Source organism: Monodon monoceros, unplaced genomic scaffold (assembly GCF_005190385.1).
Source record: "Monodon monoceros isolate NGI ecotype Baffin Bay Population unplaced genomic scaffold, NGI_Narwhal_1 Super_Scaffold_3, whole genome shotgun sequence".
Classification (NCBI taxonomy): Eukaryota; Metazoa; Chordata; class Mammalia; order Artiodactyla; family Monodontidae; genus Monodon; species Monodon monoceros.
In genome coordinates this window covers 14515454-14536387 of record NW_021703780.1, presented here as the reverse complement: position 1 = coordinate 14536387, position 20934 = coordinate 14515454, and the positions used below count along the sequence as shown (strand labels likewise).

The following is a 20934-nucleotide window of genomic DNA, read 5'->3' as shown; positions in this document are numbered from 1 at the left end:
AACCACTGATCTGTTTTCTTTCCCTGTAGTTTTGTTTTTTCCCAGGATGTCATAAACTTAATCACATGCTGTGTAGTTTTCTGAATGTGGCTTATTCAGCTTAGCATAATGTATTTAAGATCAGTCTCTGTATTTGCATATATCAATAGTTACTTCCTTTTTATTGCTGAGTTATTGTTTATCTGCTCACCAGTGAAAGGATGCTTGGGTTGTTTCTAATTTTTGTCCATTGTGAATAAAGCTGCTATAAACATTAATTTTCATTTCTCTTGGGTAAATACCTAGAAGTTGGACTGCTGAGTCAGATGGTAAATATACATTAATTTTATAATAAACCATGAAAGTGTTTTCCAAAGTGGCTGCTACCACTTTGCATTCTCACCAGTGTTATAAGTGTGTTCTGGTCAGCATTTGTTATCATCAGTGTTTTGTTTATTTCAGGCATTCTAGTAGGCATGTAGTGATAACTCCAACTCACTGTGGTTTCGCATTTCCCTAATGATTAATGATGTTGGGCATCTTTTCATGTGCTTATTTACCATCAGTATATCTTAGGTGAAGTACTTAATTCAAATCTTACTGCCCATTAAAAAAAATCTAAAAACATTTTTCACTGAGTTATTAATATAGAATATTAGTTTTAGATGTGCAACGTAGTGATTTGATATTTTTATACATTATGACACAACTGCATTAAGACCAGTTACCATCCATCACCATACAAAGTTGTTAAAATATTACTGACTATATTCCCTGTGTGTACATTACATCCCTGTGACTTATTTATTTTATAGCTGAAGTGTACACCTATGAATCCCCTTCACCTATTTTGTCTGTCCCTTTTGCCCATTTTTTTAAAAAATTTTTTTCTTATTAGTGAGTTTTGAGAGTTCATTATTCAGGATGTAAGTCCTTTATTAGATATATGTTTTGCAAATATTTTCTCCCATTCTCTGGCTTGTCTGAACAATATCTTGTCAAGAGAAGTTTTTACTTTTGATGACATTCAGCATATTTTTTCTTCCTTTTATGGTTCATGCTTTTGGTATCATATCTAAGAAATTTTTGCCTAACCCAAGGTCACAGAGACTTTCTTCTGTTTTCTTTTAGAAGCTTTATAGTTTTAGGTTTTAATTTAGATCTGTGATTCATTTTGAGGTAAAATGTTTGTGTGTGGTATGAGGTGTGGATCAAGATTCATTTTTTTAACATACAGGTTTTCATTTTTTCTAGTCCTGTTTGTTGATAAGACTGTTTTCTCCATTGAATTGCCTTTGCACCTTTTATGAAAATCAATTGACCATATATGTGGCTCTATTTCTGGACTTTCTGTTCTTTTCCATTGATGTGTGTGTGTGTCCGCGTGCACGTATATATATATACACCTATCTTTTGTCAACACTGTCCTTTTGTCTTGATTACTATATATTAAGTCTTGAAATCAAGTAATCTGAGTCTTCCAAACCCCCCTGTCCCTGCCCAAGATTGTTTTGGCTTTCCTAGTTCCTTTATTTTTTCATAATTTTAGAATTACCTTATCAGTTTCCACAAATCTGCTGGGATTCTGATTGTGATTGCATTGAATCTAAAGATCAATTTGGGGAGAATATGCATCTTAACAAAATGGAGTCTTCCAGTCAGTGAACACAGTATGTCTCTCCATTATATAGGTCTTTTTATTTCTTTCATCAGTGTTTTGTAGTATTCACCACGCAGACCTTGCACATATTTTGTTGGATGTATACCTAAGTATTTTATGTTATTTGGTGTTAGTCAACAATAAATAGCCCAAATAGTCTATTCAGTAAATTGAATTCATAGTTAAAGTACTTTCCACCAAAGAAAACTTCAAGCCCAGATAGCTTCCCTGGCAAATTCTACCAAACATTTAAGAAAAAATAATACCAATTTTATACAAACTTTTCCATACAGTAGGAAGGCATACTTCCCAACACATTTATGAGGCCAACATTACCCTGATATTAAACCGGACAAAGACATTACAAGAACTCTACAAACCAGTATTTCTCTTGAATTACCTACACAAGGCACCCAGTATATATAAAAAGGATACTACATTATGATCAAGTGGGGTTTATCCTGGGAATGCAAGGTTGGCTCAACATTTGAAAATTAATGTGATCTACCATGGAAACAAACTAAAGAATAAAAACTGAATGAACATCTCCACAGATACATAAAACACATTTGACAAAATCGAACGTGCATTCATGAAAAAAATTTTCAGTGACCTAGGAATAGATGGGAACCTACTCAACCTGATAAATTTTGTCTACGGAAAATCTTCGGCTAGCATCATACTCATGGTGAAAGCTTAGTATTTTCTTCCTAAGATCAGGAAGAGAACAAGGATGTCTGCTGTCACCGCTACTGATCAGTGTTGTGCTGCAAGACCTAGCCACAGCAAGAATACAGAAATACAAGGCACCCTGATTAGAAAGGAAGAAGTAAAAATGACTCCTATTCATAGACAACGTGCTTATCTACATAGAAAACCTTAAGAAACGCCAAAAAAAAAAGTTGTCAGAACTTACAAATGAGTTTAGCGAGGTCACAGAATAAAGGTCAACATACAAAATCAGCTGTATTTACATACATACATTAACAGAACAACTGGAAATTAATTTTTTAAAAACATCAATTTAAGGTAAATTGCATCATTCTGTGCTTTGTCCCAAGAGTTATTTGATCATAAAAGTCCAGTTTCATGTGTATGTTGTCATGGTGCTTACATTACAGGTTTTGACCTTTTAAAGATGGAGGTGTAATAATACTTTAAGCCTGTAGGCTTTTGGTAGACTTTTGGAGAGGGAGATCCATTTGAAGATGACAATCCGTGATATAGAAGTGACACAAAACAAGTATATATGAAGATTGTGTCTTGTCCTTAGGAGTAGTTTCTTTCCTAAGTAGAGGATGCTTCTATATGTAATTGACAGTAATTATGAGTCTTATTTCTGAGTGTGTTGTTCATGAAGGGCAATATTTTGTTACTTAAAGTGTTAACTGGATGTTGGAGTTACACAGGGAGTTTTTTCTAGAGCTTAAACTGGATCATATTATTCTTTTTCACAAAATTTTTACAGTTAAAATAGTTCAGTGTGTATTAGAAGATGAAGCATGCCTGTGATTCATGGAATAGTCCAAGTCAGAGTATATTTCTGCTACTTCCTCCTCTGTTTCTTGTATCAAATCCTATACTTTTTAATGCTGAGTCTTGACATACCCTTAGAATCCTTGTCAGCATGAGCTTCCAACTGTTCATCATTGATATTTGGGGTTAAATCTATTTCCTATTCCTTTCCTAGGGTGTTAGGGCTGGGAGGTATATTAAAGATTCTCTAATTCAGTTCCATTTTATTGATTTGTGAATTGAGGCCCTGAGAGGCCAGTGACCAGCAGAATCCAATGATAGACTGTTATGTTTTCCCCGAGGATTTTAATGTTACCTCATGTTTGCCAAAGCCTCTGGCCTGAACAGCAGTCCTAAACAGTGCACCAAGTTCTTAATTAAACTAACGTAGAATATTGCAGCTACTCTGAAAATAAAATGAATATTGGTATCAGAGAAACTTACTTAAAGTAGTTATTTTGATTCAAGTTTTCAGATATTATGAGCTATTTGTAGAAACTGAGTTATATTTTGATTGTGAGCATATATATTTTTTATATTAAGCATTTCCAGACTACATTTGTGGTAGTCACTTGGCTATTGGAATGTTATAATGCGTTCATGACAAAAGGAAGTGTTTCTGTTAGAATTTGTAAACACTGCTTGTGTGTTAAAGGGTACATGTTTATTCTTTATAAGGATTTTTCCTTAACTCCAATTTTAAGAACGTTTAAAAGTCATTTATTAAGAAATAGCCTGAGTATTTAAAATTTTTCTTATATTAAAATTTGAGAAACAAGTCAGTTTAAAATTTTTAATTTCCATTTCAATAAAAGTTTACAGTCTTGTTTAGCTATCTTGGATGTTACTATAGTTAGAAGTGATTTAATACCAAAAATAATTAATACTAATGCAGTTCTCATTAGTGTTTTTTGATTTAAATATCAGGGATAAATTGATCCAGGTGATACTATAACTTTTTACCAGTTGTCTCATTTTTCACATTTAACATAGCTGACTGGTCTTTAGAGTAGCATGTGCTATTTTATCATTTTTATCTGATTGTAAAAGTAATTTCTCAGAGAATTGAATTTTCAATAAAGGCATAAAGAAAAAACGTTGAACATGAGCTTAATGATACCACCCAGAGATAAGTTGCTGTTAACAGTTAATCCTATTTCACTTCTCACATTCATTCTGTTTTGTAAGTATTTTCATTGCCTGAAATATGTGCTTTAGAGTTTATGGTTGCAACAAATAACTCAAGGTTTACATTATAGGCACCAGTCAGAAGACAGATGAAAGCTAAGCAACTGAACGCACAATCCTATGGTGTGACTAGTTCAACAGCTCGGAGGATATTGCAGTCTTTAGAGAAGATGTCAAGCCCTCTAGTGGTAAATTTTTTAAATCACAAATTAAGGAGTGTAACAGAATTTTGAGTTTAGTGAAAAATCTTAATTTTGTTATTTCAACATTAACAGGATGCAAAAAGAATTCCATCTGTTTTTTCTTCTCCTCTGAATTCCGTAAGTTGACTTTTAAATCTTTTTAGGAGATAATATTTTTATATATTGGTGATGAGAGTCATATTTTTTCAAAGTTTCCCATCTATTCTAATAGTGTTTTATTTTTTCAGCCTCTTGATTGGAGTGGGATAGATACCACCACAAATTTTCAGGCCAGAAGGGAAAAGGTAAGACTTCTTTAGCATTTATCTAAGGTATTGGCAGTTTTGTTTTATTTATTTATTTATTTTGCATTACGCGGGCCTCTTCACTGTTGTGGCCTCTCCCGTTGCGGAGCACAGGCTCCGGACGCGCAGGCTCAGTGGCCATGGCTCTTTGATTTAAATATCAGGGATAAATTGATCCAGGTGATACTATAACTTTGGCCTAGCTGCTCCACGGCACGTGGGATCTTCCCGGACCGGGGCACGAACCCGTGTCCCCTGCATCGGCAGGCAGACTCTCAACCACTGCGCCACCAGGGAGGCCCTGTATTTATTTTTAAGTTGGGAAATATACAAATTGACTTTAATTGGTAGTCATTAGGGAACATATTTGAAAAAATAGATTTTTTACTTGGACAGTGTAGCCTCTTGTGAGGGCCTTACCACATGCTGTATATGTAGTAGATGCTCAGTGAATATTTCTTGGTTATTTGGCATTTTTTTAACATTTTAAAAAATTTTGGGGGGGGTATAGGTGATTTACAATGTTTCGTTAGTTTCAGGTGTATAGCAAAGTGAATCAGTTATACATATGTCCACTCATTTTTTAGATTCTTTCCCCATTTAGGCCATTACAGAGTATAGAGTAGAGTTCCCTGTGCTATACAGTAGGTTCTTATTAGTTATCTATTTCATATATTCCTGTCAGCCTTTATGAGTGACTCTTACCTTTTAATAAATGAAAGTAGGAGTGAACGGAGTTTGACGTTTTTATTAATTAGAAGTTCAGTGAACTAAAGCCCTCATTGAACATAGTTATCTTTGTAAATTTTCCTGATAAACATTATGTCAAATTTGTTATGTGTGATGGGATTTCTAGTTGGCATATCTTCCATCAGTCAGCCAATGTACTGTTCCAAGATAGCAGAGCTAATAAAAAATATAATGTAGATTATACATTGATAACCTTTTTTAGTGTATTCTATTTGGTTAAAATTAGCTTTGGAGGTTACTGTGGGGAAAAAAAAAGCTTGATAGTTAGAGTTAAAGAGGTATATTTTTTGTCAGTTATATTTGTGGCTAGTTAAATATCCTTCAGGGGAAGCAGATTCCCAGATCATTACTTGTGAAAGCAGTTATGATACCAAGTTCCCCCAGCAGTAATTGATTAAAATTATCATAAATCTCTGAATTAATTGTGGTAACTATATTCAATATATTGGTAAATTATAATTATTGTTACTGAAATTCTGAAAGCTTAATTGAGTTTTTTCTTGGGATAGCATTGCTTCTCAGTTTTCCGTAGTACCCAGACATTTGTAATAAGGCAAGAGAGAATTCATTATTGGCTGCTGTGATGGGATTAATTTAAGCCATTAACTGCTTTTCTCAGACTCACTTATATCAGATTGCTTAAAAAGACGTAAAATTTAAAAATTGTGCCATAAGAGAAGTTCTCATCAATAAAAATTTTATTAATGGTTGAGTATAGTATCAGTAAAATTTTGGTAATGGGTGCTACGAAGTATAAAGACCAGAATACAGTATTGTAGTTCAGGTTTTACGGTTGTAATCAGAACAGTCTACAAGACAGACTTGTTCATTGAATTATAGGATCAGCACATTTGTGATGAGGATTTAGGGAAGAGCTAGTAACTATACAGAGGCTTTGCCCTGGAAACCAGTGTTGTTCACAGCTGCTGCTGGGTGAAAGGACTGTATTCATAGTATTAGTCTTTGGACAGAGTACAAGCTCTTGGCTTTATAGTCGTCTTACGCCAACAGGATTTTTACTGTGTTTCAGTGTACCAAAAGAATGTTGACAAAACACTTGTGTACTTAGATAATGAAGTCAGTTCATCTTAAGATTTGGAATTCTTCACAGTGCTTTACTAATTAGACTTAAATTTTACGAGTTTTGATTTGGTTTTTAAATAACAATGGAAGAAAATTTACTTGGAGAGAGATTTGCTCATTTTTTAGCAATTAAGATATTTTCATAGCTAGTTAAAAAACAGCTGAAGAGAATGTAGATAGTAATTTGGGGAAAACATGGCAAAATCAGTTTTATGTTTGAATAATATGTATGTTTATCAGTTTTATGTATGAATCAGTTCATATGTTTGAAATTCATCTTGTAAAAGATTATTCAAAATGCTCTGCAATAGTTTCCATTTTGTGTGTGTCACATGTGTGTGAAAAGGCATTAAGTCTAGAATAAAATAGTCTGTGAAACTGTTTTGAAATTATATGTGTATATGTAGGTATATGTCTAAATAAATAAGTACATACATAAATAATATAAATACCCCCACACACCCTTGGTTCTATACTTTCAGTTTTTCCTCCTAGTATTTGTTTGCACCCACTGGGTATTTCTCTAGGAAGTACTCATAGTCTCTGGGTTACATTAGCTGTTGTCAAATAATTTTTAGATATGCATTGCTGATATATGAAAATAAAAGTTTGTCTTTTGATTTCTGCCTGTCTGTAAGGTGGACTCTCAACACCCCCCTGTTCAGAGACTCATGACCCCAAAGCCAGTTTCCATAGCAGCAAATCGAACTGTTTATTTTAAACCATCTCTGACCCCATCTGGTGAATTAAGGAAGACTAATCAAAGAATAGATAAAAAGCACAGTGTGAGTATGTGTTTATTTTCACTAGTCTTTGAATATCGATTAAAATGAATAAGAATAAGTAATGTAAAGTACCAGTAACTTACTACTGCAGTCTAGCAACTAGATAATGCATAAAGTTTGTGAATTAGTGATGATTACGAATTGGTATGGCTTTAAATGGTTGGCACCTTGGTCAAATCCTGAATTAGTGTTTACTAGTAAACACTAGTATATATTCATTGTTTAGATTAAATAATTTTGCCACACTAGCTTTATTTGTGTGTTTTGTTAATGTTATTGAACTATTTGAAAATAAATTTTAGACACCATGACTGTTCACCCCAAACTACTTTGGTATAGATCTCCTATGTTGTCATGTCTAAGCAAATTACTGTCAGTTCCTTCCTAATATTATCTAATATGTAGTTCATATTCATATGTTATTTATAGCTGTTTGGGGTTTGTTTGTTTGTTTGTTTGTTTTGCCATACCATGCATCTTGTGGGATCTTAGTTCCCCAACCAGAGATTGAACCCAGGGCCCAGGCAGTGAAAGCACAGAGTCCTAACCACTGGACTGCAAGGGAATTAATTCCCTATGGCTGCTTTTGAGCCAGAATCCAAACAGGTTTCACATGTTACTTTTGGTTTTGTCTTTCTAGACCTCAAATCTTCATGCTCACCACATTGTTTTTGTTTTTAAATAACTTCCTTATTGAGGTATAATTCACATACCTTGCCATTCACCTGTTTATTTAAAGTTTACAGTTCAGTGGTTTTAGTACATTCACAGTTGTTCATCTACCACTACAGTCAATTTTAGAACATTTTCATCACCATCCCCTCCCCCTCACCCAAATCTCACATCCGTTAGTAGTCACTTTCCACCTCTACCCCTCAAGCCCTAGGCAACCACTAATCTGTCTCTATAGGTTTGCTTATCTGGACATTTCATATAAATGAAATCTTAAAATAAGTGGTCCTTGGTGTTTGGCTTATTTCACTTATGTTTTTGAGGTTCACATCATATATTAGAACTTCAGTCCTTTTTATGGCTGAATAATACTTCATTGTTTGGATATACCATGTTTATCCATTCATCAGTTGAGGGACATTTGGGTTGTTTTCACTTTTTAACTGTAATGAATAAATACTGCTGTGAACTTTTGTGTGCAAGTTTTTTGTGGACATAGGTATTCGTTTCTCTTGGGTCTTATAGCTTGGAGTAGAATTGTTAGGCACATTGGTATTTGAAAAGGCCAGGTCAGTTCTTATATGATGTGTCTCGTATCCTGGGTTTGTCTGTTTTCCTGTGTCATTTAACTAAAGTGTATTTTTTTGTATTTACATAACATCTTCCTATTTGTGCCTTTGTTTATGTTTCATTTCATTCAATCTTCATAACTCAGTTTCTTTAAAATTTTCAAACTAAAGTTGAAAGAATAGTACAATATTTACCCATTTCCTTTAACTTGACTCACCAATCTTTAACATTTTGTTATATTTGCTTTATCAAACTTTAAAAAAATGATTTGAGCATAATTTTGGACTTGCAAGAAAAATCTTAAGAGCTCCACATTTTACTACATTTCCTTCATGTTTTTCTGTGTTTCCTACAAACACATAACTGCAGAACAATTACTCAAACCAGAAAGAAACTTGACATCGGTACAGTACTATTATTTACAGATTTTATTTAGATGCCAGTTGTCCCAAAAGAAAGAAAATGCAAGATCATGTCTTGCACTTAGTTGTCATATCTCTTTATCTCATTTAGTCTAGAACAGGTTTTTAGGGTTTTTTTATTTGTTTGTTTTTTGGTATTTCATAACATTTGATAGTTCTGAAGAGTAAAGTAAGCTGCGTGTTCGACGTCTCCTCATGATTAGACTCCAGTGTGGTACTTTTGGTAGTAATACCACAGAATAGAGTCTGAACTCTTCTCAGTGTGTCGTATTAGGAGGCACGCTCTACCAGCTTGTCCCACTCCTGACACTGTGATAACTAGTTAAGGTGGCGTCAGTGGGGTTTCTTCACTGTGAAGTTACTATTTTACCTTTCGTAATTAATAAGATAACTTTTAGAGGATAAGTATCTTTTTCACTCACCAGTGTTAGCATTATTGATGATATTTGCCTGAATCTATTATTTGTAGATGCCAAATGGTGGTTTTCTAATTACACTATTTCTTCTACCTTTATGAAGTTGGTTTTCTACTATAGGAAGTTTTCTTTTCTCTTTTTTGTGTGTATTTCTCTATTTAAGTCAGCGCGAATTCTTCATAAGATTATAATCTTTTATTAGCATTATTTATTTTGATGCTCATATTATCCCATATTTGGCCTTTGAACTGGCTCCTGTGTGTCCTTTTAATATTTCCCCATCATTTTTCAAGCACTTAGTTTCTTTTTGATACTATAAAACAACCGAGGCTCATCTTGTGAGTTTTCAGCCCCAGCCCTGTAATCAGCCATTTCTCCAAGGAACCCTGATTCCTTTAGATAGAGGAACTCTTAAGTTGCAGAGAATCATTTCAAAAGGAATATCCTTGTAAATTTGATTGCACATTTAATAGGCCATAATGAGAGATAAGTAAAAGTATTTTTGTGGTTGGTAAGTGTATTAAATTTGTACACTGCTGTTTTGTTGAAAGGACAGTTTGTGCTTAGTGACAGTTTATGTGTATAATCACACTGTAGCTCTTGGTCATCATTCAGGAGACAGGGTATAGGTTGCAGATTTTAGGATTCACTAACTAAAAAATCATCAAATTCCTGATTCCAAATATTAAGATTCACAGATAGAAGGGTGGTGTTAAGAAAATTAAATAAGCAAGCATGTAAATACATTGTGTTTATTCTTTCCTAGACTGGATATGAAAAAAATATGACACCAGGACAAAATAGAGAACAGCGAGAAAGGTAATGTCATCTTTATAGTGAAGCTTCTTTATACTTATTTGTAAGGTCTGTATTTGATTTGTATCTGCCTTTTTGAAGATTAAGAAGGTTAAAAAAATAGAAACCACACACACACACACAAATCTGTCAGCTTTTAAAATGACATTCAGCTGAACATTTATTTTCTCAGTTGTTAGCAGTTCTAATTTTTTGGTGTTCAATTAGTTAACAAGTTATGGACCAGAGTAATACATCATTGGTTTTAATTTTCTTTTTCTTTGCCTAGCGGCTTTTCTTACCCAGATTTCAGTGTGTCTGCAGCCAATGGTTTGTCTTCTGGAGTAGGTGGTGGAGGTGGGAAGATGAGGCGAGAGAGGACGCGCTTTGTGGCATCTGAACCTCAAGAGGAGGAGGTAGGGTTGTACTCTTTTTTTTTTTTTTTTTTAACATCTTTAGGGTTGTACTCTTAATGTGTTCTGAAGCATCGTAATACCTTGAAGTTTATTATTAAAAGCTTTGGTGTGGTGGTGAGGGGGAGACCTGGAGGTCCCCTGGAGGGGTGCGGTTTGGGGAGACACAGCACAAGAATAATCTGCCATTGAAACAGTTCCTTAAAAGCATGTGTGTGTATGTTAAGCTGTCAGGCTTTTTTTTTTTTTTTTTTTAATTTTTGGCTGCGTTGGGTCTTCGTTGCTGCGCGGGCTTTCTCTAGTTGCGGTGAGCAAGGGCTACTCTTCATTGCAGTGCGCTGGCTTCTCATTGTGGTGACTTCTCATTGTGGTGGCTTCTCTTGTTGCGGAGCATGGACTCTAGGCGTGCGGGCTTCGGTAGTTGTGGCATGCGGGCTCAGTAGTTGTGGCTTGCGGGCTGTAGAGTGCAGGCTCAGTAGTTGTGGTGCACGGGCTTAGTTGCTCCATGGCATGTGGGGTCTTGGTTTCCCCGACCAGGGATCAAACTGGCATCCCCTGCATTGCAAGATGGATTCTTAACCACTGGACCACCAGGGAAGTCTGGAGAAATGTTTCCACCTGTGTAACCCAAACCCCTATCAAGCTGTCAAACATTTACATCACTCCAGAAAGTTCACTCATACACCTTCCCTGTCAGTGCCCATTGCCTCCTGCCCCAGGGACAGTCACTATTCTCATTTGTTCCATCATATATATATGGTTTTGCTGGTTCTAGAACTTCATATTGATAGTTAGTATGTATTCTTTTGTTCCTGACTATTGTGAATAAAGCTGCTGTGAACATTCTTGAACCTTTTTGTAGACATAAGTTATTTCTCTTAAGGTAAATACTTAGAAGTGGAGTTATGAGGTTATATGATATGAATTTAACTTTTTAAGTAACTGACAAACTGTTTTCCCCAAAGTGATTGTAACATTTTACACTCCCACCAGCAGTGTGGGGCTTTTCTTAATCAAATACTCTTTATCAGTAGTTGACTGTCATCCTTTAAATTTTAGCCATTCTGCTTTGTGTATGATGGTGTCTCGTAATTTTAATTTGCCTTTCCCTCTTGCTTAATAATGTGTTCTTCTTTATGTGTTTATTGGCCATAATATCTTCCTTTGTGAAGTGTCAGTTAGATCTTTTGCTCTTTTAAAAATTGGATTGTCTTACTATCATCGAGTTGTAGGAACTCTATAAATTGTAGACCCAAGTACTTTGTCAGATACGTGTCTTACAAATATTTTCTCCCAGTTTGGCTTGCCTAATCCTTTTCTTAACAGTATTCTTTGATAAGCAGATGTTCTAACTTTGTGAAGTCTGAACTTAACCATTTTTTCCCATTATTTTTACTGTTCTTTGTGTCCTAAGAAACCTATCCCCAGGCTGCCAAAAAAGTCTCCTATGTTTTCTTCTAGGAGATTTATAGTACTGCTTTTATGTTTTTCCTAGTTTCCTTTTTGATTCCTTATATAATCTGTGGATTATTAAGAAGTGGATTTAGTCGTGATTTTAATGTTTTGAAATGTATTGAGACTTGTTTTGTAGCCCAGCACATGGTCTGCTTGATGAGTCTTGACGAGTGTATATTCTGCGGTTGTTGGGTATAGTATTCTCTAGATATCAGTTAGATAAGATGACTGATAGTATTTCTAAGATCTTTGTTCTTGCTGAATTTTGGAGGGAGTGGGGTGGGGAGATGTCTGTACTGTATTGTTGAGATATGAGTTAAAATTGTCAACTTTTATTTGGTGAATTTATCTTTTTCCCATTTATAATGTCAATTTTTGCTTACTTATTTTGAGGCCCTCATTGGTGCATACACCTTATATCTATTGTGGCTTCTCAGTGATTTGCCCCTTTTAATATTACTAAATGTCCTTTAAAAAAATCTTTGGAAATATTCTTTGTTTTGAAACCTGCTTTAGCCGGTGTTTAATATAGCCAGCCACTTTATTACTGGAATTAGCCTTCTTATGTTTACTAACTGCAAGTTATATCTTTTTCCGTCCATTTACTTTCAATCTGTGCCTTTTCGTTTAACGTAAGTCTCTTATAGACAGCATATAATTGAGTCTTGTCCTTTTATCTATTTTCTGCCTTTTAATTGGAATGTTTACTTATATTATTGGTACGGTTGGATTAAGGTCTACCTTTTTTTAGATTTTCTGTTTTTCCCACTTGTTTTTTGTTTCTCTCTTGTACCTTTTGAAAGCTGTCTTCTTTTAGGTTAAGTGGAAAAATTAAGAGGAAAAATGGATGTTTACCTCACATATTCTCCACTTCTTCCAGAAATCTGAATTAACATTTGGTATCATTTCCCTTCACCCTGAAGAACCTATAGAGCAGGTTTTATGGTGACAGATTCTTAGTTTTGTTTTCTCCAAGTGCCTTTATTACACACCTGTAGTATACAGAGATTTGGTTTGCCAGAGATTTAGACAGTTTATATGCAGACTTGGGACTCCCCTTCTGTGGCTCTTCATTCCTGCATCTCCCCTTATTTTCTGCCTACTGTGATCACCCTTGTGTGTCCTTTGAATGCCTCAACCAACAGATTTGCAGTTTTCTTTCTGAATTTCAACTGTCCAACTGGCATCAACTCAAAGAGAGCAGGAAGCTCACTCAGAAGAAGCCCGTCTTCTAAGTATCTTTTTCCCTACAGTATCTGCTTGCTTTTGGTTGCTTTGTAGTGTTTTCAGATGGATGTTTTTAATATATTGTCCGGAGTCTGTAATTCTTATCTGTCAGAGCATTGGTCAGACACAAGCTCCTCCACCATTAGCAGAAGTGGAACTCTTTTTGTTTGTTCTAATCTGGGTCATTTGAGACTAGTGGTGGTCTTTGCTATATGGAGTTAAAAACCAAGGCAGTTCACCAGACTTACAGTGCTGACATTTATTAAATGCTTGTTTTACATGCCAAGACCAAAAGTGACTTTCTTTCGTATTAATACCACAACTATGGTATGTTTTTTTTTTTCTCATTTTCACCAGTTAGGAAATTGGTACTGAGGACAGTTAGGTTCACAAAGTCTCATGGCTGACTGGTGGCACAGCTGGGATTCATATCTTGTTTATTTTTTTTTTTATTCAAGAGCTCACATTAACACTGCATAGTGCTACCGTATCCCTGTTTATTCTAGACTTACCTGTAACTATTGATATATCAATTCTACCTGAAAATAAGTAGAGTCAAAAGTATGACGCGAAAGATGAAATATACCATTGTAAAACATGTTGTGTTTTAGGAAATGGAAGTCCCAGTATTACCGAAAATCTCTCTACCCATCACCAGTTCTTCACTGCCTACCTTCAATTTTAGTTCTTCTGTGATTACAACTTCCTCTCCATCACCCACTACTCCTTCACAATCATTAACAAACCAGGTAAAAGACCATTGTACCAATAGAGGTGATTTTTGTTTTTTCTCATTCTTTATTTTTAAAAAAGCTCATCTGTTTAAAGCAATGATTAATTTTCACTATGGAAATTAACTCAGTAAGATGAGAAAAATGGAAATAGTGTTTTGCTTTTTTTTTTAAATGTACATCATGATGGGAGCATTCTTCAATTCTTATGAATGCATTAGAGGAAGAGTTGATTATTAGTTTGTTTCCAAACAATGTTGCCAGTTAAAATACTTTTTTTTCAGTGAGAGTGGATTTATGTTTTTGTTTCTCAAGTAGTATTAACATTTTTAATATGCTCCTGAAATTTTTATGCTTTTTTCCCTTTTACATCTTCTGAACATATTTTTATAGATGTTATTTTTCCCCTTTAGATAAATATCTCCCTCTAAGGTAATGTATATTCCTCTTCCAAGAGGAAGCAAGATCTTATAGCAGTTAACTGTTAAGTAGTTTTCAGAAGTTAAAAAGTGATTTTTAAATTCAAAAGGGGAAAAAATTGCTTTTGGCTTCTTTGTAATAATTAATTTTGCTTAAGGTGTGTTTTTTTATTGTCAATTTCTTTTCTAAAAAACTATTTTTGTATCGTTTCTTTAATAATTTGGAAAACTAGGTACAAATGACCTCTCCAAACAGCACTGGCAGCCCCTTGTTTAGATTTTCATCTCCAATTGTAAAATCTACTGAGGCAGATGTACTACCTCCATCATCTGTAAGTAACAAGCAAGGAATATTTCATATTTATTGATTTCAAAGGCATACTGTATTTTTAAAATCAAATCTAAGATGCCATTGGTAGTAAGAAATACCACTTTTCTTACCAAAATAATTCCAATGTACAGAAAACTTTGAATGAACATCTATATATTTTTCACTATATATACATACATGCATATGCATTTTCTTATGTACCATTTGCAAGTTAGGATGCAGACATCTTGGTACCCTTAATACCTTTCCATGTATCCCCTAAGAAAAAGGATATTCCTTTGTATACCCACAATACAGTTATCCTATCCAAGAAATGTAACATGATATAATAGTAATAGTGTTCATGTTCAGATCTACCCATCAGCCCCAGACTGTCCTTTAATTGCTGTTTGTTTCTCTTGGTCCTGGATCCACTTACAATTAGGACTAATCTAAGTCATATTGAATTTAGTTAACATGTCTCTTGAATTGACTTTAATCTAGAAAAGTTGGAAGTTTTTATGTCCCACAATATGTATTTGTTTCTTCATAATTAAGAATAAATATTTTGAGTAAGAAAATACATAAGTTTAATGTTCAAATTGCCCTACCTGTATTTGGCATGTGTATCATTTTAACATGTTACTTTCTGTTTTTACTGTGTCCTTGTTTTCTGTCACAACTAGATGTTCCAGATCATTTTGTAACTTCCCTGCCACATGCGTGAAATGCACTTGTTGGCCATAAAATCTCATACTTTTTATTAGGAAATGGCATTTAGAAATCCAGAACTGGGCATTAGGAACACATTATTTTACGTATTGCTTTGAATGGAAAAATGCTTCAGAAGTTTAAAATGCTCTTGTTAAACTGTGACACACCATTCATTATAAGCACACCAATTTTAGAGATTTAAAATAGGAGAAACTGTGAATCTTAGAACATGTGGTATTCAGTATATTTTTTTGACTTGGCATAAAATAGAGCTTTATATTTGATAATCATTTGAAGCTAAATGGACACTGAAAAGACACCTTCTCTTTCTACAGATTGGATTTACATTTAGTGTGCCCGTGGCAAAGACAGCAGAACGTTGTGGCACTAGTAGTGCCTCAGAGCCACTTACAAGGAGTTCAGGTAAGGAACCATTTCCATAATATTTCACACAAAAATACATTAGATTGATATTTTAAATTATCTTTTATCTTTGGCAGTTCTTGTAAATGGTTTCATTTGAATACAATTAGCTCTCTAAATGTGAATGGTTACAGTTTGGATGTGAAAGGGATGGTCACAATAACAGATTTATCCACTGTCTTTGTTTAGTCAAAATAAAGTGATAGTTTATTATAAATGAAATCTTCCCTTTCTTTTTAACATCTTTATTGGAGTATAATTGCTTTACAATGGTGTGTTAGTTTCTGCTGTACAACAAAGTGAATCAGCTATACGTATACGTATATCCCCATATCCACTCCCTCTTGCATCTCCCTCCCACCCTCCCTACCCCACCCCTCTAGGTGGTCACAAAGCACCAAGCTGATCTCCCTGTGCTATGCGGCTGCTTCCCACTAGCCATCTGTTTTACATTTCGTAGTGTATATATGTCTGTGCCACACTCTCAGTTTGTCCCAGCTTCCCCTTCCCCCTCCCCGTGTCCTCAAGTCCATTCTCTCGTCTGTGTCTTTTTTCCTGATTCCAGTCCTGCCCCTAGGTTCTTCAAAACCCTTTTTTTTTTTTTTAAAGATTCCATATGTATGTGTTAGCATATGATATGTTTTTCTCTTTCTGACTTCACTCTGTGTGACAGACTCTAGGTCCATCCACCTCCAAATAACTCAATTTCGTTTATTTTTATGGTTGAGTAATATTCCATTGTATATGTCAGTGGACACTTAGTTGCTTCCATGTCCTGGCTATTGTAAATAGTGCTGCAGTGAACATTGTGGTACATGACGCTGTTTGAATTACGGTTTTCTCAGGGGATATGCCCAGTAGTGGGATTGCGGGGTCATATGGTAGTTCTATTTTTAGTTTTTAAAGGAACCTCCATACTGTTCTCCATAGTGGCTGGAGATTTACATTCCCACCAGCAGTGCAAGAGGGTTCTCTTTTCTCCACACAGTCTCCAACATTTATTGTTTGTAGGTTTTTTGATGATGGCCATTCTGACTGGTGTGAGGTGATACCTCATTGTAGTTTTGATGTGCATTTCTCTAATGATTAGTAATGTTGAGCATCCTTTCATGTGTTTGTTGACAATCTGTATATCTTTGGAGAAATGTCTATTTAGGTCTCCGCCCATTTTTGGATTGGGTTATTTTTTTTTTTGATATTGAGCTGCTTGTATATTTTGGAGATTAGTCCTTTGTCAGTTGCTTCGTTTGCAAATATTTTCTCCCATTCTGAGGGTTGTCTTTTCGTCTTTTTTTATGGTTGCCTTTGCTGTGCAAAAGCCTTTAAGTTTCATTAGGTCCATTTGTTTATTTTTGGTTTTGTTTCATTTCTCTAGGAGGTGGGTCAAAAAGCATCTTGCTGTGATTTATTAGAGTGTTCTGCCTATAGTTTGATAGTGTCTGGCCTTGCATTTAGGTCTTTAATCCATTTTGAGTTTATTTTTGTGTATGGTGTTAGGGAGTGTTCTAATTTCATTCTTTTACATGTAGCTGTCCAGTTTTCCCAGCACCACTTACTGAAGAGGCTGTCTTTTCTCCATTGTATATTCTTGCCTCCTTTATCAAAGATAAGGTGACCATATGTGCGTAGGTTTATCTCTGGGCTTTCTATCCTGTTCTATCGATCTATATTTCTGTTTTTGTGCCAGTACCAGACTATCTTGATTACTGTAGCTTTGTAGTATAGTCTGAAGTCTGGAAGCCTGATTCCTCCAGCTCCACTTTTCTTTCTCAAGATTGCTTTGGCTATTTCGGGTCTTTTGTGTTTCCATACAAATTGTGAAATTTTTTTGTTCTAGTTCTGTGGAAAATGCCATTGGTAGTTTGATAGGAATTGCATTGAATCTGTACATTGCTTCGGGTGGTATAGCCATTTTCACAATGTTGATTCTTCCAATCCAAGAATACGGTATATCTCTCCATCTATTTGTGTCATGTTTTATTTCTTTCATCCGTGTCTTATAATTTTCTGCATACAGGTCTTTTATCTCCTTAGGTAGGTTTATTCATAGGTATTTTATTCTTTTTGTTGCAGTGGTAAATGGGAGTGTTTCCTTAATTTCTCTTTCAGATTTTTCATCATTAGTGTAGAGGAATGCCAGAGATTTCTGTGCATTAATTTTGTATCCTGCTACTTTACCAGATTCGTTGATTAGCTCTAGTAGTTTTCTGGTGGCATCTTTAGGATTCTCTATGTATAGTATCATGTCATCTGCAAACAGTGACAGTTTTACTTCTTCTTTTCTGATTTGGATTCCTTTTATTTCTTTTTCGTCTCTGATTGCTGTGGCTAAAACTTCCAAAACTGTGTTGAATAGTAATGGTTAGAGTGGAAACCTTGCCTTGTTCCTGATCTTAGTGGAAATGGTTTCAGTTTCTCACCATTGAGAACAATGTTGGCTGTGGGTTTGTCATATGTGGCCTTTATTATGTTGAGGTAGGTTCCCTCTATGCCCACTTGCTGGAGAATTTTTATCATAAATGGGTGTTGAATTTTGTCAAAAACTTTTTCTGCATCTATTGAGATGATCATATGGTTTTTATCCTTCAGTCTGTTAATATGATGTATCACATTCATTGATTAGCGTATATTGAAGAATCCTTGCATTCCTGGGATAAACCCCACTTTATCACGGTGTGTGATCTTTTTAGTATGCTGTTGGATTCTGTTTGCTAGTATTTTGTTGAGGATGTTTGCATCTATGTTCATCAGTGATATTGGCCTGTAGTTTTCTTTCTTTGTGACATCCATGTCTGGCTTTGGTGTCAGGGTGATGGTGGCCTCGTAGAATGAGTTTGGGAGTCTTCCTCCCTCTGCTATATTTTGGAAGAGTTTGAGAAGGATAGGTGTTAGCTCTTCTCTAAATGTTTGATAGAATTTGCCTGTGAATCCATCTGGTCCTGGGCTTTTGTTGGAAGATTTTTTTTTTTTGCGGTACGCGGGCCTCTCACTGTTGTGGCCTCTCCCGTTGCGGAGCACAGGCTCTGGACGCGCAGGCTCAGTGGCCATGGCTCACGGGCCCAGCCGCTCCATGGCATGTGGGATCTTCCCAGACCAGGGCACGAACCCGTGTCCCCTGCATCGGCAGGCAGACTCTCAACCACTGCGCCACCAGGGAAGCCCAAGTTGGAAGATTTTTAATCACAGGTCCAATTTCAGGGCTTGTGATTGGTCTGTTTATATTTTCTGTTTCTTCTTGGTTCGGTTTCAGAAGGTTGTGCTTTTCTAAGAATTCCAGATTGTCCATTTTATTGGCATATAGTTGCTTGTAGGAATCTCTCATGATCCTTTGTATTTCTGCAGTGTCAGTTGTTACTTCTTTTTCATTTCTAATTCTATTGACTTGAGCCTTCTCCCTTTTTTTCTTGATGGGTCTGTCTAATGGTATATCAATTTTGTTTATCTTCTGAAAGAACCATCTTTTAGTTTTATTCATCTTTGCTATCGTTTCCTTCATTTCTTTTTCATTTATTTCTGATCTGATCTTTATGATTTCTTTCCTTCTGTTAACTTTGGTGGGTTTTTTTGTTTTTTCTCTAATTGCTTTAGGTGTAAGGTTAGGTTGTTGGAGATTTTTCTTGTTTCTTGAGGTAGGATTGTATTGCTATAAACTTCTCTCTTAGACCTGGTTTTGCTGCATCTCATAGGATTTGGGCTATCATATTTTCATTGTCATTTGCTTCTAGGTATTTTTTATTTCCTCTTTGATTTCTTCAGTGATCCCTTGGTTATTTAGTAGCATATCGTTTAGCCTCCATGTGTTTGTATTTTTTATAATTTTTTTCCTGTAATTGGTATCTAGTCATATAGCGTTGTTGTCGGCAAAGATACTCGATATAACTTCAATTTTCTTAAATTTACCAAGGCTTGATTTGTGACCCAAGATATGATCTATCCTGGAGAATGTTCCATGAACACTTGAGAAGAAAGTATATTCTGTTGTTTTTGGATGGAGTGTCCTATAAAACCAATTAAGTCCATCTTGGTTAATGTATCTTTTAAAGCCTGTGTTTCCTTATTTTTGTTTTGGTTGATCTATCCATTGGTGGAAGTGGGGTGTTAAAATCCCCTACTGTTATTGTGTTACTGTCAATTTCCCCTTTTATGGCTGTTAGCATTTGCCTTATGTATTGAGGTGCTCCTCTGTTGGCTGCATAAATATTTACAATTGTTATATCTTCTTGGACTGATCCCTTGATCATTATATAGTATCCTTCTTTGTGTCTTGTAATAGTCTTTATTTTAAAGTCTATTTTGACTCATATGAGAATTGTTACTCCAACTTTCTTTTCATTTCCATTTGCATAGAATATCTTTTTCTATCCCCTCACTTTCAGTCTGTATGTGTCCCTAGGTCTGAAGTGGGTTTCTTGTAGACAGCATATATATGGGTCTTGTTTTTGTATCCATTCAGCCAGTCTGTGTCTTTTGGTTGGAGCATTTAATCCATTTACATTTAAGGTAGTTATCAATATGTATGTTCCTGTTACCATTTTCTTAATTGTTTTGGGTTTGTTATAGTAGGTCTTTTCCTTCTCTTGTATTTCCTGCCTACAGAAGTTGCTTTAGCATTTGTTGTAAAGCTGGTTTGGTGGTGCTGAATTCTCTTAGCTTTTGCTTGTCTGTAAAGGTTTTAATTTCTCTGTGGAATCTGAATGAGATCCTTGCTGGGTAGAGTAATCTTGTTTGTAGGTTTTTCCCTTTCATCACTTTAAATATGTCCTGCCACTCCCTTCTGGCTTGCAGAGTTTCTGTTGAAAGGTCAGCTGTTAACCTTATTGGGATTCCCTTGTATGTTATTTGTTGCTTTTCCCTTGCTGCTGTTAATATTTTTTCTTTGTATTTAATTTTTGATAGTTTGATTAATATGTGTCTTGGCGT

At 35.2% G+C, this 20934-nt stretch overlaps 1 protein-coding gene across 3 annotated transcripts in view; it reads left to right on the top strand.

Annotated features, from left to right (window-relative positions):
• Window positions 1-20934, top strand: part of NUP153 (nucleoporin 153) — a 75845-nt gene that overhangs the window by 32171 nt on the left and 22740 nt on the right. For all 3 annotated transcript variants that reach the window (XM_029242449.1, XM_029242451.1, XM_029242450.1), the window contains exons 6-14: window positions 4414-4530; window positions 4618-4662; window positions 4773-4829; window positions 7301-7447; window positions 10294-10346; window positions 10612-10738; window positions 14029-14166; window positions 14801-14899; window positions 15927-16014. In XM_029242449.1, the coding sequence (XP_029098282.1) occupies window positions 4414-4530; window positions 4618-4662; window positions 4773-4829; window positions 7301-7447; window positions 10294-10346; window positions 10612-10738; window positions 14029-14166; window positions 14801-14899; window positions 15927-16014 (871 nt within the window). The remainder of the gene's footprint in view (window positions 1-4413; window positions 4531-4617; window positions 4663-4772; window positions 4830-7300; window positions 7448-10293; window positions 10347-10611; window positions 10739-14028; window positions 14167-14800; window positions 14900-15926; window positions 16015-20934) is intronic.